The 16,585-nt window shown below is 40.5% G+C and overlaps 1 protein-coding gene across 2 annotated transcripts in view; it reads right to left on the bottom strand.

The window, feature by feature from the left end:
- The window catches only part of UBXN2B (UBX domain protein 2B), a 19,694-nt gene extending 3,109 nt beyond the window's left edge, over positions 1–16,585 (bottom strand). Inside the window, exons 1-8 of one of the 2 annotated variants that reach the window (XM_080580722.1) lie at positions 16,404–16,585; positions 14,284–14,384; positions 11,797–11,868; positions 10,139–10,298; positions 9,522–9,599; positions 4,562–4,671; positions 3,959–4,096; positions 2,273–2,434 (exon numbers count right to left, since the gene is read on the bottom strand). In XM_080580722.1, coding sequence (XP_080436848.1) covers positions 2,273–2,434; positions 3,959–4,096; positions 4,562–4,671; positions 9,522–9,599; positions 10,139–10,298; positions 11,797–11,868; positions 14,284–14,384; positions 16,404–16,529 — 947 coding nt within the window. In that variant the 5' untranslated portion in view covers positions 16,530–16,585. The remainder of the gene's footprint in view (positions 1–2,272; positions 2,435–3,958; positions 4,097–4,561; positions 4,672–9,521; positions 9,600–10,138; positions 10,299–11,796; positions 11,869–14,283; positions 14,385–16,403) is intronic. The other variant, XM_080580723.1, reaches the window with a different exon arrangement.

Below are 16,585 nucleotides of genomic sequence, written 5' to 3'. Positions count from 1 at the left end.
CAGCAGGTGGTCACCTAACAAGTAAGGAGGAGAAAAAGGCAGAGGCATTTAATGCCTTTTTTGCCTCAGTATTTAATAGTAACAATAGCCTTTGAACTGTATGGATCTGAGTTGGAGCACCATGGCTTTCCATGTGTGGTCACCAGAACTGCAAGCAAATAGCTGTATCAGCTCAATGTTCCTAACTCCATGGGGCCATATGGGATTCACCCCCACAGTGATGAAGGAATTAGCAAAGGTTATGCTGGTCTCCTCTCAACAATTTAGCAAAGGTCACGGGAGTCAGGGGAAGTTCCTGCTGACTGGAAACTAATCAATGGTATACCCAACTACAAAAAAAAAAAAAGAGAGAAGACACAGGAAACTACAGACCTGTTAGTCTAACCTCAGTCCCTTGAAAAGTCATGGAGAAGATTGTGCTGGGGGATACTGAAAAGCACTTAAAGAACAAAGTAATTATCAGGTATAGTCAACATGGGTTCCTCTCTACAACTACATCAAAGGAGGTTGTAAGCGGGGTGGAGTTCAGTCTCTTCCCCCATGCAAGAAGCGACAGGACAAGAGGAAATGGCCTCAAGTTGTGCCAGAGAGGTTTAACTTGGATATTAGGAAAAAATTCTTCACCGAGAGGGTTGTGAGGCATTGGAACAGGCTGTCCAGGGAAGTATTCGAGTCATCATCCCTGGAGGTATTTAAAAGACAGGTGGATGTGGTGCTTAGGGACATGGTTAAGTGGCAGACTTGGCAGTGCTAGGTTAATGGTTGGACTTGAAGACCTTGGAGGTCTTTTCCAACCCCAACGATTCTATGATTCCACAATCAAGGGAAAGTTCTGCCTTAGTAATTTGATCTCCTTCTGTGATAAGGTCACCCACTTGGTGGATGAAGAGAAGGTGGCTAATGTATTCTGTACTTCATTAAGGCCTTTGATACTGTCCCTCACAGAATGCTTCTAGACATACTGTCCAACTGTGAGATAAACTGATTCACGCTATGCTGGATGATGTAGTGGCTTGACAGCAGAGCACAAACAGTTGTAGTAAATAGGTCTCCATCTGGCTGGTGGAAGGTCACCAGCGGTGTTCCCCAGGGCTCAATTCTAGGGCCAGTCCTGTTCATCACTTTCATCAATGATCTGGATGTAGGAGAGAAGTGCATCCTCAGCAAGTTTGCTGATGATACTAAACCATGAAGTGCTGTTGACTCCCTGGAGGGAGGAGAGGCCTTGCAGAGGGATCTAGGTAGATTAGAGCAGTGCGTGATCAGCAACAGCTTGAAGCTCAACAAAGGGAAATGCTGGGTTCTGCACCTGGGATGGAGCAATGCCAGACACAGCTACAGACATGAAGACAAGAGGCTGGAGAGCAGCTCAGCAGAAAAGGACCTGGGGGTGCTGGTCAACAGCAAGCTCAACACAAGCCAGCAGCGTGCCCTGGCAGCCAAGAGGGCAAACTGGATGCATTAAATACAACATAGCCAGCCAGTCAAAAGAGGTGATTCTTGCACTACATTTAGCATTACTGCAACCTCACCTTGGATATTGTGTGCAGATCCAATCTCCATAATATAAAAAGGACGTTAAGGCTCTTAAAAGCATCTAGAGGAGGGCAACAAAGCTGGTAAAAGGGTTGGAAGGCAAGTCCTATGAGGAGAGGATGAGGACACTTGGGATGTCTGGTCTGGAGAAAAAGAGGTCAAGAGGCGATCTCATTGCTTTCTAGACCTTCCTGAGAAGAGTGGAGAGGGAGGTGCTGGTCTCTGCTCCTTGGTAACCAACAACAGGATGCACAGGAATGGCACAAAAGCTGTGCCAGGGGAGATTCAGACGGGATATTAGGAACAAGTTCTTTACCATGAGGTTGTTCACATACTGGAATAGGCTTCCTAGAAGGTGGCTAATGCCCCATGCTGGCCTGTACTCAAGAGATGTTTGAGTAACACCCTCTTTGTAACAACCCAACTTTGGGGTTGCCCTGGGAACAGTACAGGTGATCTCATACCTGAACAGACAGTAATTATGGCTGGCACTGTCTGTTTCCTGTCACTAGTCAGGAAAGGTTGTGGCTTTGCACTTACTGAATATCTTGGTGTTTTCGATTACAGTTTTGCTCTGACAGTCGATTTATCAGTGCATCTCTGTCTATGAAAATGACAGAGCTGTGACATTTCAGTGGAACTCTATTTCCCCTTTTTGATGCCTTGTTGGTATTCATTTAATGACAAACTTATCAAAATAGTTATGGTTACCTGCATCGATGCAGAATCAATTTACCTGTGTGTTTGATTAAATCTTTGTATTAATCGGCTACCATCTGCTAGTCTAATTTGAATTTTAGTTGCTGGCATGGAGTCATCAATCAGAACAGGTGCATTAAGAATGGATTTCTCCTCCTCCTCTGGGGAAGAAGGTGTGCTGACTATTTCAGGTGTAAGGCTAGAGGATTGAAAAAACAGATAAACAGATGTTACTAATAGAAGCAAACCAGAACTGAATCTGATCTAAAGTAGAGATCTGTTTTTTTTTAATTAAAAAAGGACAAATAATGCTTTTGCAGTTTCTTGTCAATGACTGACAAATTTCACATATATTTCCTTGTAACTGTGTAGATCCTTATGTTTGCAAGATATTAAATAGGTAATTAGGTACAAACTGAAACACCTTTGTTTATGCACACAGAGCATGAAATCATTTTGATACTAAGATTTACCTATCATGCTTCATGGAATAAATTAAAAAAAAAACGCACACCATTATACTGCATTATATTGTATTATATTACATATTAGTATAACAGCACATTTCCTGATCTTTAAAAAAGGAAAAACACAGGTTGGAAACTGCTAAGAAGCATTTATTGTATTAAATTACTTGCAATAGCATACCATTAGTACCTTTGTCAGCAAACAAACATATTACACAAATAGATTCAGTTGTGAATAGAAACCTAGAAGTATGCACAATTCACCAGCTCATATCCAGTCAGTAAGAAAAGATACTATAAAACCTGTAATTGCTATGTAAAAAAAGTTGATGATTGGCAGAGTTGAGGTCACGTTACTGTTTCTATTCAGCTTAAATTGCTTTAATAGTAGATTATGCACATTTGGACAAAGCAGACTGAGCCATTCAGTAACAGAATTCATCAGCACAACAGCAAACAAAACAGAACCATTACAACATTTTTTTAAAGTCATTACATTTCAGGTTTTCTACTGCATATATGAATTTTTATCTTATAGTTGGACATGACACTAGAATTGGGTGAAATCAGGGCTCCAGTTAGGTGTTAGAGGATGAGTCCCTCCCCTCCCACAATCCAGGCTTTGCAGTAATATTTAATCTAAGGGAGCATGTAAAATATCTCTAGCTCTTTCCTTTTAAAAAAGAATCCCTACTATAGACTTTTGCCGTATCATTGGAAGTTTTAACCAAATCCCAGTTGTAAGAGTTGAGAGAGTTTGATATAACTTACTGCTTATTTATTTTGGATCAAATTAAAAGACTAAAATAAGATTATTTTATGGAATTAGTTCTCTTCCTTAAGCTAACAGACTTGTTTTCTGTACCTCGTAAGGAGATTTTCTCATAAAATTTGTATGGTACTTATCACCTTCCAACTTCCCTTACTCCAGTTTTAAACACGGTTGAGGTTAATAAATAAGCAAAATTATATGCAAGAAGAGGCAGAGAAATCTCATTCACAATAAAGCACGAAGCATCTAGCAGATCTATGAGAAGGTCCAGAACACAGAACTAAGGCTTACCTTCCATTTATATATAAACTTCCATGATTACTGGTGACTCTATAAAATCAGACCTGGGACCTTGAAATCAGGGTGGCACAAAATTTTATATTGCTTTTGTCATCTGATTAGTTCTTCAGAAGACTTCAAATTGATTAAATCCAGCTTTTAGAATGACATATAGATATAGAACAGAAAATTCAGTCATTTTTACCTTCCAAGTTTTTGTCCTTCTCCACTGAAAGCTTTGAATCGCAGTCTCGGCTTCACATATTCCTGTTCCTGGTGGTCTTCCATATCCAAATTAACCTGGCCACCATGAACAAGTCGTTGCAATTCCACAGGAATTTCCCTTAATACAAAAATAAGTTTCCCAATTATGCTCTGTACTGTAGTGCAAAACTACACAAAAATCTTACACAGTACAGTATGAGTTGACACTATTAACATGTTCATTTTAAAAGTTACAGATGTTCAATTATTTCATGAACTGAGTTCATCCCAAAATAACAGATAAAATTAAAGACTAAAATGAAGAAAAAAAGCAGTCAATTGACAGTCAAAACCTAGAATATGCTAACAAAACATAAGAAACTAATAGCCATCTATAATAAATAACGTTCAGGGTTAAAACACAAGAAGGAAACAAAATATTCCCATTTTTAAGCGCCCCATGCACCTGATGACAAATACAGAACATATTTTATGGGTGCAAGCAGAGAAGAAGCCTTGACCTTTTGATAATTACAACTATTTGAGGAAAGCATTTTTCTTCACTTGAAGGACATGCCTCAACAAAATTGCTGTTTTAACTTACCCTCTTTTAACAGACTCAAGAAACTGAGCATTTGTTGGGTCTGAGTAGGACCTCAACTCTCCATCATCTAAACTGAAGCCGTTCCTCCACAGTTTCAGCAAAACTTGAACCTGAGGAGAAAACGGTGAAATTAAAAGTGAATACACAAATAAGGTATTTCAGTTTCATACAGATTACTGCTGTAGAATTTTTCATCTGTATTTAACAGATTTTGTGGCAGAACACAAACAAAAATGCAAATGACAAAGGAGAAACAGAGCACTGCATTGTAACTAATTTAAAGTATTGTAATGGTTACAGTGCATTCAAAGAGCAAACAATAGTTACAGACTATTATTTGCTCTAAGACCACTTTTACACTTGAGGAAAAAGCATCTCTTAATCTGTCATCCATGACATACAGACTACAGTCACTTTATTGTGAACTTCAGTGTTTCAACTACTTTTGAAAGCAGTAAACACTTCTTGCTGATAAATTAAGAAATAAATGAATTAATTTACAAAATACTGTTGATACACTAGTTAGAACTAAAACTATTACTTCCTCAAACTGCTGCATGCTGAGCTGCAATGAAGTTCATACTAGCTCCAGACCCTTCAAATCCTGAGCATCCTGGAGCACCCTGTGATGTACTTCCAGCCAAAGCCTTCCCCTGGAGGCACTGCAACCTTCAGAGCCTGCACCTCTCTTCCCTGCAACTAATGCCTTCCAGTCCAGCATGCCTACACTTGCCCTGCCAGTAAAAATAACCTCCCCTTAGAAAACCAGCCCAGCCCACAGTTATGGTAACCCCACTGCAACACGCTTCCGGCTCCATACAGCTGGCCATTACTCAACAAGTAGAAGGATTATTATTAGAGGGTAAAAGACATCAGCTCCTGGTGTGCCACAAGAAAAGCCCACAGCCTAAACCACATCCTTTAGCCTCTCTCTTGTTTCTGTTACTTGATGAGCTTGATAGTCACTCTAGCTGTTCATACGAATGGCAAAGTGTAGAGGACTTTATAACTTTCCTTCTCCCTCACTTCCAGTCTTTTAAATGAGAGGAAAGAAAAAATGCTCTCATCTACTTTTCCCTTATAGGAAGGCAAGTTCTCAAAAACACACACTGATTTGATCCCAAATAAAATCAATCTGGTGCCAGGAAAAGGAGAAAAAGAAGATTACTTTTTAACATGGATCATTTCCCTGACCCAACTTACCACTTCCGCTGGCTAGTGAGAACAAGAAGCTGGACTAGACTGTCTTTCAGCCTGATGCCTTTTTTTTTGTTGTTATGGGATTAACAGCAAATACAAACTTCATTTCTTTCTTATGGGTAAGTGAAAGAATTTTAAACACATCTAAGACACAGGGACAAGAAAACCAAAAATCATGCTCAGACTGAAAAGCTAGAAAATAAAAGCTTGTGATGCCTCCAACACCCTCACATTATCAGCTAGGATGCATTTAAATTGCATAAGGAAGAAACTGAGGAGGAATTTGAAAGAAAAGATGATCCAATTTTTCCCACATTCAATCTTGAGTCATAGTAGACTCAGAAATTATGTCAAGTAGAGTGAAAAAGTGGTTAAGATGAGAAGATCTGAGTTACCTGCACAGAGAGGATTTACAAAACCAGCTATTTATCATTATTGCAAGGGAATGTCTTGGTGAATCTCAGCCGCCCACATGGAAGCATGCAAAAGATGACTGCAAAGATGGTGAACAATTTTTTTTTTTTTCCCCCTCCGCTCTGTTTCCTAAGTAGTGAAACCAGCACTTTCACAGCTGTGGGTGTGGAGCCTGTCTCTGACTAGAATCTTTTCCTCTAATTACAGTCCACAATAAAAGGAGAACCCTGCATTCCCCACCACACTGAAAATAATTTGTAAAGAGAAGACCTTATAAAAAGACACAGTGAAACAGAGTATTATTGTTAAGGAAGAACAGGATTATTTCAGATTATGATCTGTTCTCGGAAATAATTATGCCTCAGGTTAGCTTCAAAACTAAAGACGGTTTTGAAGATGGATTATGACAAGAGAAAATTAATTTCCATTAACAAAAAGAAAATGCTTCAGAGGTGCTAAAACAACTATTATTGATATTTCTGATTAATTTTGTTTCTGTGCATTTTTCATAAGGAAGCAATGGGCGGCATTCACAGAATTGCCACTATGCTCAAACCCACTTTCAGCTGCTCAGTAGACATGATGTGAAACATTTAGTTTCAAAATCATTAATGTGTTCAAATAAATCTGAAATAGAGTTCAAGTGTGTCTGTGACAGTTAGGATGCACCTGGGGGGGGGAGGCGTATTTGACCATCCTGATAACCTTCCATAATGAAATGACTGGCCTGGTAGATGAGGCAAGAGCAGTGGAGATTGTCCTTCACTGAAACCCTTTATTTGTCTGGCTTTGCTACAGGCAACCCCAGTTCAATGATCTCCATAGCCCTAACATTAACAATAAGGTAGCTGCTGCTAAACAAAGCTGGGGCATCGTTTAACATCCAGGTGATTTGCTTTTCTAAATTCTGAACTAAAGAAAGGGACATTTTTGATTTCTCATTTTTATTTTCTTTCTATACCAAACACAGTACAGATATTCAGGTGGCAGATATTTGCATGTATTACAAGTGACAGTTACTGGTATATGGCAAGAAATAATTAAAGAGAAGCTACTAATTGCTGAGGGATTTTAATTAATCCAAATCAATTCTGTGAATGCCTACAGGCCTTAATAGCTGTCACATCTCTTCTCTACATCAAATAAAGTTTTGCATTCTAACCTCTGCTTCACAACTGAGATCAGAATTCCCCCAGCAGCTCAAGTTTACAGTTTAGTTTTGCAGTAGAAGCAGGGCCATGTGGCCTGGGAAGAGTATAGGGAGGGGATCAGGAAAGCCAAGGCACAGACAAAACTGAGCTTGGTAAGGGATGCAAAAAAACAACAAGAAGGGATTCTGTAGGTACAATGGCCAAAAAAAAGCCAAGCAAAGTGTTCGTCCTCCTCCGATAAACGAGAAGGGAGAACTGTTAACAACAGACATGGAGAAGGCTGAGGTACTCAACAACTTCTTTGCCTCAGTCTTCACTGCCAGTCAGGCTTCCCACATCTCTCATTTCCCTGAACCTGTAGATGAGGGCTGGGGGAACAAAGTCCCACCCACTGGTTTGAGACCACCTGATGAAACTGAGCAGGTACAAGTCTATGGGGCCTGATGCCACGCATCCCAGGGTCCTGAGGGAACTGGCTGATGTAGTTGCCAAGCCTCTCCCCATCATAATTGAAAAGTCCTGGCAGTCAGCTGAAGTCTCTGGTGACTAGAAAATGGGAAACATCACTCCCATTTTTAAAAAGAGTAGAAAGAAGGACCCAGGGAGCCACAGACCAGTGAGCCTCACCTCTGTGCCTAGGAAGATCATAGAACAGATCCTCCTGGAAGCAATGTCAAGGCACAAGCAAGACAAGGAGGTGATCCAAGACAGCCAACATGGCTTCACCAAAGAAAAATTGTGCCTGACCAATCTGGTGACCTTCTATGATTAGCGACTGCATTAGTTGACAAGGGAAGACTGGCCAATGTCATCTACCTGGACTTCTGCAAGGCCTTTGACATGGTCCCACACGATATCCTGGTCTCCAAACTAGAGAGAGACGGATTTGAAGGGTGGACCATTCAGTAGACAAGGAGTTGGCTGGATGGCTGCACCCAGACAGTGGTGGTCAATGGCTCTATGTCCAGGTGGAGGTCAGTGACGAGTGGCATCCCTCGGGGGCCTATATTGGGACCAGACCTGTTTAGTATCTTTACCAATGACATAGACAATGGGATTGAGTGCACCCTCAGCGAGTTTGCAGATAGAACAAAGCTGAGTGATGCAGCCGATACAACAGAAGGAAGGGATGCCAAATAAAAGGACCTGGACATGCTGGAGAAGTGGGCCCACGGGAACCTGATGAGGTTCAACAAGTCCAAGTGCAAGGAGCTGCACCTAGGTTGGGGCAATCTCAGGCATGAGCACAAACTGGGAGAAGAACTCTCTGAGAGCAGCCCTGCAGAGAAGGACTTGGGGGTTCTGGCCGATTAAAAGCTTGACATGAGCCAGCAGTGCGTGCTTGCAGCCCAGAAGGCCAACTGCATCCTGGGCTGCATCAACAGCAGGGCAGGGAGGTGACTGTCCCCCTCCGCTCTGTCATCGTGAAGCCCCACCTGGAGTGCTGCATCCATGTCTGGGGCCCCCAGCACAAGAAGGGTGTGGGGCTGTTGCAGTGGGTCCAAAGGAGGGCCATGAAGATGATCAGAGGGCCGGAGCACCTCTCCTCTGAAGAAAGGCTGAGAGAGCTGGGGGTGCTCATCCTGGAGAAGAGAAGGCTCCAGGGTAACCTCACTGCAGCTTTTCAATACTTAAAAGGGGCTTATAAAAAGGATGGAAAGCAACTTTTTGCGCAGTCAGACAGTGACAGGACAAGGGGGAATGGTTTTAAACTAAAAGAGGGGAAATTTGGATTAGAGATTAGAAGGAAATTCTTCATTCTGTGGGTGGTGAGGCACTGGCACAGAGAAGCTGTGGATGCCCCATCCCTGGAAGTATTCAAGGTCAGGTTGGATGGGGCTTTGAGCAACCTAATCTAGTGGGTGACATCCCTGCCCATGGCAGGGGGCTTGTGATGAGGTGATCTTTAAGATCCCTTCCAACCCAAGCCATTCTATGATTTACACATGCCAAAGGTGGATCTGATCATCCAGCCCTCTTGCCCAGCAAAACCATAATGCAGGCCCTACGGGTATCCATTAAATATTTTTCCAATGTGGATGCTTTTGCTTAATTTCTGCTGAACACTTTTCTAATATTTAGGTATTTGTCTTTCCTTATAGACAACTACAGTAATACTAGCATTCAAGCTGTAAACATTGTAAAGAAGACATCTGCTAGAGACACTGTTTCCCGCTATTCAGAATTGTACTTACATCTTCATTTTCTCCATATATATATTCAGAGTGCTTTTGTGATGAGTCACCCAACCTATATCCACCACCAGAAAATGACTGAAAAGAATACAAAGAACAGCTTATTGAAATAAATATCTGAAACCATTTATTAAGATACTTACAAAGGTGCAAATAAAGACATCAGCACACTTGCTTCCATGGTTAAAAGCAAACACACTGTTCTAACTTGCATACTTTCGAAGTGGAAAATTTTAGGTAGTAATTGTAAAAAGTTTAAGCAGGTTTTATACAATTATTTGAGTTTCTAGTCTGTATACTTTTTCAAATATTAGTAATTCAACACACAAGAGGTTTTGATTGGGACACAAATGCAGCTGATTTTTTTAAAAATCAATTTAGAAATAAACCAGGTAATCTCAGTTTAGGTTGATTTCTAATGATTCCTCCTCAAATTGTGTGGTTCCCCTCCACCTTATTTTCTAGAGGAAGCTACCGAGCACAGACAATACACAACTGTGTTGCTCAAATCCTCTACTATAAGCAAACCACAAAAAGGCATATTTGCTCTCATGTGATTTAGATGAGTTTCAAAGAGCCTGATGTAAACAGAGACCAAAGTACCTTCTGACTTTTACCTTAGCTTTACTGAAGTCACCAGATGATCTTGAGGCTTCATCTAATGGTACAGCCCCATGTTCTTTTGCTTCTTTGAAGAGTTCAGCAACAATTTTACTTGGGTTATTAGAAGCCCCAGAAATCTGTAATCCTCTGTATTCAGAGTCACCTGAATAAAATCTTTAGAATAGTAATGTTCATAAGCAACAATGCTTTAAAACAAGTGTCACTTTCTCCTTCTCATTAAAAGAAAATAAATTAATGGACAAAGAGCCAAATTTGGCATAAAACCTTGCCACTCCGATCACGGAAGTGTTCCACCTGTTTCTGAGTTTCAAAGCCGCACCGCTCTATAGACATTAGGCTAGCCAAACTAATGAGATGCCTTCCAGAACTTACCCCAGAGGTTATCGGCAAAAATCATATGCTTAAGTGAACACAACCCTGATGCAGACTTGGCTTTGAACACCTTATTTTATGCGGATGCTGACTGCTCGTGTAAAAACTGATTTCCTCAGGGGTGTCACATGCATGGGTCTGTCCCTGGGCCGGTTAGAACTCTGATTCACAGTTAACACTACTTTGGCAGAATTAATGTAAAATTGTTGTTGGAAAGCCTGAACAGTACCAAGAAATCGATCTTTTAATGTAAAGATCCAGCATACTTCCATTCCTACCGATATCACAAATGTAAAGTTTTTAATAAATTTGACTAAACTTTGAAGGCATTTTTATTTCTGCAGACACTGCTGTGAAAGCTAAACCGTGATTTTTTTCTTCGACATAGCACCTTTTCCAGCTCTTGATTATGAAGATCAAGAATTATGAATTACCAAGGATCAGTGAGGAAGGTGCTATAAATCCCAAAATACCAATGGAACAGATACTATAGATAAAAAAAATCTGTACATAAGTACAAAACCTGGCAAACCTGTGAGTCTTTCACCCTTGATCACAAAGAGCTTTAATAGCTACTAAAATGAGTGCTTTATACTTTTCTTAACTTTTTCACTTAACCACTTGGGGCAAGTTAAATCAATTAATCCATGTGAAACTGTCTCTCAGGCCAACACCTTAAAATACAGTTAATTCAATCATATTTCACAATTACCCAATAACAGCAGGTGATGTACAATCATACTATTTTTACAATGTCACATAACTGGCAATCTCTTGGTGTCATCTCTCCTTCGTACATAAATCTGTATTTTTATCCCAGTTGCCATTTATAATGAAAAATCTTTATTAGATTTTAAAGAATTTTTATTGGAAAATAGATGAAATGACAATTCTCATCTAAGTTTGTATTCAAGAAATAAAAGTACTCAAATATTTGAGTAATGGGTACACGGAACTATTCAGGACGTTTAAGAAAAGGCAAAAAGTTTTTGAGTCCAAGCATAAGTTACAACCTTTACATTCATATGGCCATGTATTATCCAAGGCAGGTACAGGTACAAATTGGTCCTAGATGACTACACCCAGATTCTGCTAAATATAGTTTTACTACAGCAGTATACAGCTAACTCTAGTATGTCAGCATCTCTGTTGTTACTAGCTCTTTGCAGGAAAGACTTAGCTTATATACATTTTGAAAAACAGGGTGGAACAATGTATAAACGTCAGATAAAACAGTTACTTTCACAACTGTTAAATGAGTGTTTTGTTTTTCAAATACCTTTGGTTTTCTTTGTCATCGCTCATGCTTCTCTCGGGTTTTCTCAAACTTCTGAAAGAACCGACTTTAAGACTGCCAAGAAAATGAAAGGAAGTGTTTGAGAATGACTAGTACACACACTTCAGAGATTATCAGAAGTATCTAACTTCTAACTTCTGAAACCACTTATTTTTCAAAAACTAAGGATATAAGTTTTTTATTTTTTAAAAAGGATTTTTTTTTTAAACCAGACAAAATCCTCCAGAAGATCTACCCTGATGATGGTTTATCTTCTTCTCACTATACTTTTCTGTCCAAAGTACACAGCCACAGACGCTTAACACTGAATAAGCCAGAAGTGGAATTCTGCTTCCATCTCTGATGGTCCCACAGATAACAAAAGTAATATGCAAGCTGAACAGCTACTGGAGAATCCTGCCTACCACTATTAATTATACTTCAAATTCTTTCCACAACATTTTAGCCGATTTTGTCAAGACATAAGTTGCCGAGTGAAGTCTTCTTTGCTATTCTTTGATGTCCTGGAGTCCCTATCCACAAGTATCCGAGAATCTAAAACACAGTAGCCCTCATTTCCATTTTACATGATTTAAAAAACACATTGAATGGCAACATTGCAAAGACTTTCAGACGATGATCAAACGCAAATCAAATTCTGTCTTACAACAGGGACCCATTGATAAGCTACTACTGGCCAAACTAGGTTACATCTGCAACACGCCAGGAACGGCTGTACAGCTCTACGTCCTTACTCTGTAGTATTTTATGATAAAACTCATTAACGCAAGATCTATGAGAGGTAGCCAAACTCACAGGTACAACAGAACATAGTCTGCTACATAAGTAACTGCATAAGTTCAAACTAGCAAACTGCCATCTGTTTGGCTACTATAACTTTCAAATCAAAGCGTAGTGGACCAGGCCATCTCTTTTTAAAGTACTGGTGCTGATAAAACAATGTGATTAGTTTAATTAACTGATTAGCTCAGTGAGGGATCTGCTTCTTCTATTTTCTCAGAAAAAAATGTATTGTTATGGACTTAGGCCATGTGAACTAGAATCTCTCTTATTACATCACTCTTCTACTCTTAACCATTTCAGTTTTCTTCCTTTGATGCATTGCAGGGCTCATGATATTTTTGTGCCAGCTGTCCTGGGTTTGGTGAAGGTGCTGGAGCTCACATAACATGATGGCATTTGCTCCAGCAGGGCCCAGAGACATTCTCTATACCTGCAATTGTGGAAGACGAGTAGATGACTTCAAGAGCAGCACTACGTCTCCTCGCAATTAATATATTGCTCATTTGAGAGCAAACTAAAGTCAACTAAAAAAAATAAGTAAGTCTCATTGTGGATACCATGCAAAGAGCAGCCATCGCTTCCTTCTCAGACAGCTTCCAGCATGATTGCCAACAAAGAGCAAATGTTTGCCAACAGCTATCACACCAAGTATTTGAGACACCATATTGCAGCTTTTCCTTCAGCTGGAATAGGAAGCTGTAACTTCATGACACATACTGGTAAATGGAGCTCTTTGTTTCATTTGTTTATAAACTCTGTTCTGTGTAACTGATTGTACCCAAAAAACCACGAACTATTATTTTACAAATGTCACATCCTATGTTAAAATCCCTATTTGTAAAGACCTGCATTTCTACACTCGAGGCATGGCTCTGGTGACTAAGTCTGCCCTTGAACCTCTTTTAAAATAGAGATTCATGTTGGCAGCAGTGAATGAAAGACAAGCCAAATACAATACTTGTTATTGTCTCGCTGACAGTAATGACTTAAAGACTTTTCTTTAGAGCAATTAAAATAACAATTAATTAAGAACTGGCAAGGTTTCTTTATAAATTTTTAAAATTATATTGAATCTTCAAATGCCATGTGAACTGCAAATGCTGCAGGCCAGCAAAACCTGGCTTTACACTCAAACATCTTCCCTTCCATCCACCAACAACAGACAACATTATTACGAATCCATGCTTGTTTCTCTCACTTCGTATGAACCTACTACTCACTTTTCAAACTAATATTTGTCTTATCAGGTTACTTAAATAGCACTGACCTAAGTACAACACTCAAAGCAGCTCACGCATCAACTTTCTCACAAACTACTGATTTGCTGAATTTTGAAAAAGCAAAGAACTGCAGTATTTTTCTGACAGAGCAAGTATCCAAGTTCTATCTGTGTGAAAAAGCAAGCAACACTGCATTTCATTTACAGCATCCTAATTTTATCTTATCTGACGTGGGTTTAAAGGGCTGTGGAACAACATGTAACACAATGGTTCCCAAATAGATTAAATTTAAAAAAACATTTGAGAAGACACCAACTATGCATTGTTACAGGGATTCACAACTCAGAATTATGAATTGCTGTAGATCACTTTTAATACAAAGTACAGACCAATTAAGTACGACAACAACATCTTAGCTAACACAGTATCAAAATGACACATTCCTGAAGTACGAAGTACGCCTTACCCCTGGGATACTTTTGAGCTGTTCATCTTTGTAGTTGTTGGTTTGTCAGGACACAGTGCCTGCCTTTTAGCTTCATCTTCATATAACTCTGCCAAGGCCAGCTGTAGGAAACAGGACACTTTTTAGAAGTCAACAACTCCAGAACTACAAATGCAACAGAAATAAGACCAAAACTAACGCTAAATACGCACATCGCCAGAAAATTAGAAACATCAACATGAGAACTCCCAACTACTTCTCTAAAATTCGGCTTCATCAAAAAAAGTGCACGATATTCAATATGCTTATACCAGCGTAACTTAGAATTTACACTCTGCTCTCATTTGGTCCACGCTGCTTCATTAGCTGTAATCAGCCTGTATTAGAACTTCAGGATCACAAGAGAGATTTGTATGTGTACACAAATGCATATATAGTAAGCATCATCTCTTTAATGCTAACAAATTGAACTAAAGCTCTTAGGTATCCCTTTGATAAAATTGGGAAGTAAATACATTTTACACAGAAATTTAAAAAAATGCAAATTAAATAGCCTTGTAGTAGGATTAAGATACAAATCTGATCTGACTGGCTTGGATTCAAGATACCACTGCAAATACTTTTAATACGCCACTTTTCCCCAAAAGCTCACCAAATGCTGCCATATCACTGGAGAGTTCTTTTTTAGGAAGTTGTGGGAGGCACATGTTAACATGCCATTTTTAGCAAGCTTACTTCTGTCCTGAATAACATTCCACTTTGTTTCTCAGATTTTCCTTAATTTTGTCCCTGCACCATTTTCTTCATGCTATACAAATGATATTAACGTTTTATCACACATATCAGAATAGGTAATAGGCCACAATTTCATTACAGCTTTATGTAAAAGCAATAAACATTAAAATAAAATGAAACACTGTCCATCTTTCAAAACAAACCGCTACGGATACAGGATATTATCTGTGTATTACAGTGATGTGTATTCAGCACAGGAAAAGAAATGACTCGTTAAGGAAATTAAACTGGGTGATAAGAGAGAACAAGAAAACCACTGAAGACCTCTATCTGAAGATGCAAGCATCTTCTAGATACGTTAAGCAGATGAGGCGAGTCACAGACAGCAAATCCATAAGCAGATACTAAAAAGAACAGGCAAAGATACACCCCGTATCACTCCTAATCCAAAGACGAGGGGATGCTGAGAGGGCACAGAAGGGAACGGTCAGGTTTCTGTGCCTTCCTGATACCACATCTCTTACGGTGCCACGGCACACCAAGCACTGAGCTCAGTGGACCACTGCTCAGACTCGGGAAGGCAGCTGGGTTTTTAGGATGTTATCCGTAATCACCTACACAGAACGCTGCCGGCCTCGGTCAACTGACTGAAGATATTAAGAACTAAGAACTACCAACTCTGACATAGCAATTGTTACCTATGGTAGCAAACTTAGTCTCTCCAAGAACATATGAAAATCCCAAATAGTAACTGGGGAAAAAAGGAAAACATTATCCCTTGTTAATTACGTGTAATTAAATAAGAGCAGTTTTGATTGCTAAAAGTTTCCCTGCTTTTGCAATTCAGTCGTTGCTAAAATATTTCAAACCTTCCTATTGTTTCAATGTCACTTGGGGAGTAAAATAAATAAATAAAGACTTTTAAAAGCGTTTGCAGTTAGGAATTTAAGCTCCAGTACCGAGTTATATCTGTGATCACACTTTCTCAAAACCCTTGGAAACCGGGAAAACGCTCTTGCCCTTAATCTTAAACTACGTTTGTGAAGACTGGCATGCGTGTACAGGGTGGGGAAGCCCTACTAAATAATAAGAAAACACAAGGGCGCCAAAATTACTTGAGGTGAAGCCCTGCAGCCCTGCAGCGCACTTCCAGCGTCCTGCAGGGATCGCCACCACAAGCCGCCCACCCGCACCTCATTCCTTCACCTCAAAGGCTGAACCGAACATAAATAACCATAAAAATGTAAATAAGATGTAAATAAGATGACGACGGCCGGTCGCAGCCCCCTGCACTCAGAGTCCCGGCCCCTCGCAGCGGCCCGCTCCCCTCACGGGCAGCCTGGGCGAGGCCGGGCGCTCCGCCCCGGAGAGGGCCCGGGACTCCCGTCCCTCCCCAGCCCGCTCACCTGCAGGTCCCGTGCGCTGGGCGGGCGGCCGCTGCGGGGCTGCCGGTCCCTGCGGCCACCGGGGGTCGCCGCAGCCGCCGCCACGTCCCCCTCAGGCCGGGCGGGCGCTGCCCCGCCGTCCGCCATCTTGTGGAGGGACGGAGGGAGGAGGGAGGGGGGGGGGCCGGCGGCACGTCCGGCTG

This window comes from Anser brachyrhynchus (genome assembly GCF_964034855.1).
Source record: "Anser brachyrhynchus genome assembly, chromosome: 2".
Taxonomy (NCBI): domain Eukaryota; kingdom Metazoa; phylum Chordata; class Aves; order Anseriformes; family Anatidae; genus Anser; species Anser brachyrhynchus.
Note: the sequence above shows the minus strand (reverse complement) of the source record. Positions and strands in the feature narration are given on the sequence as shown.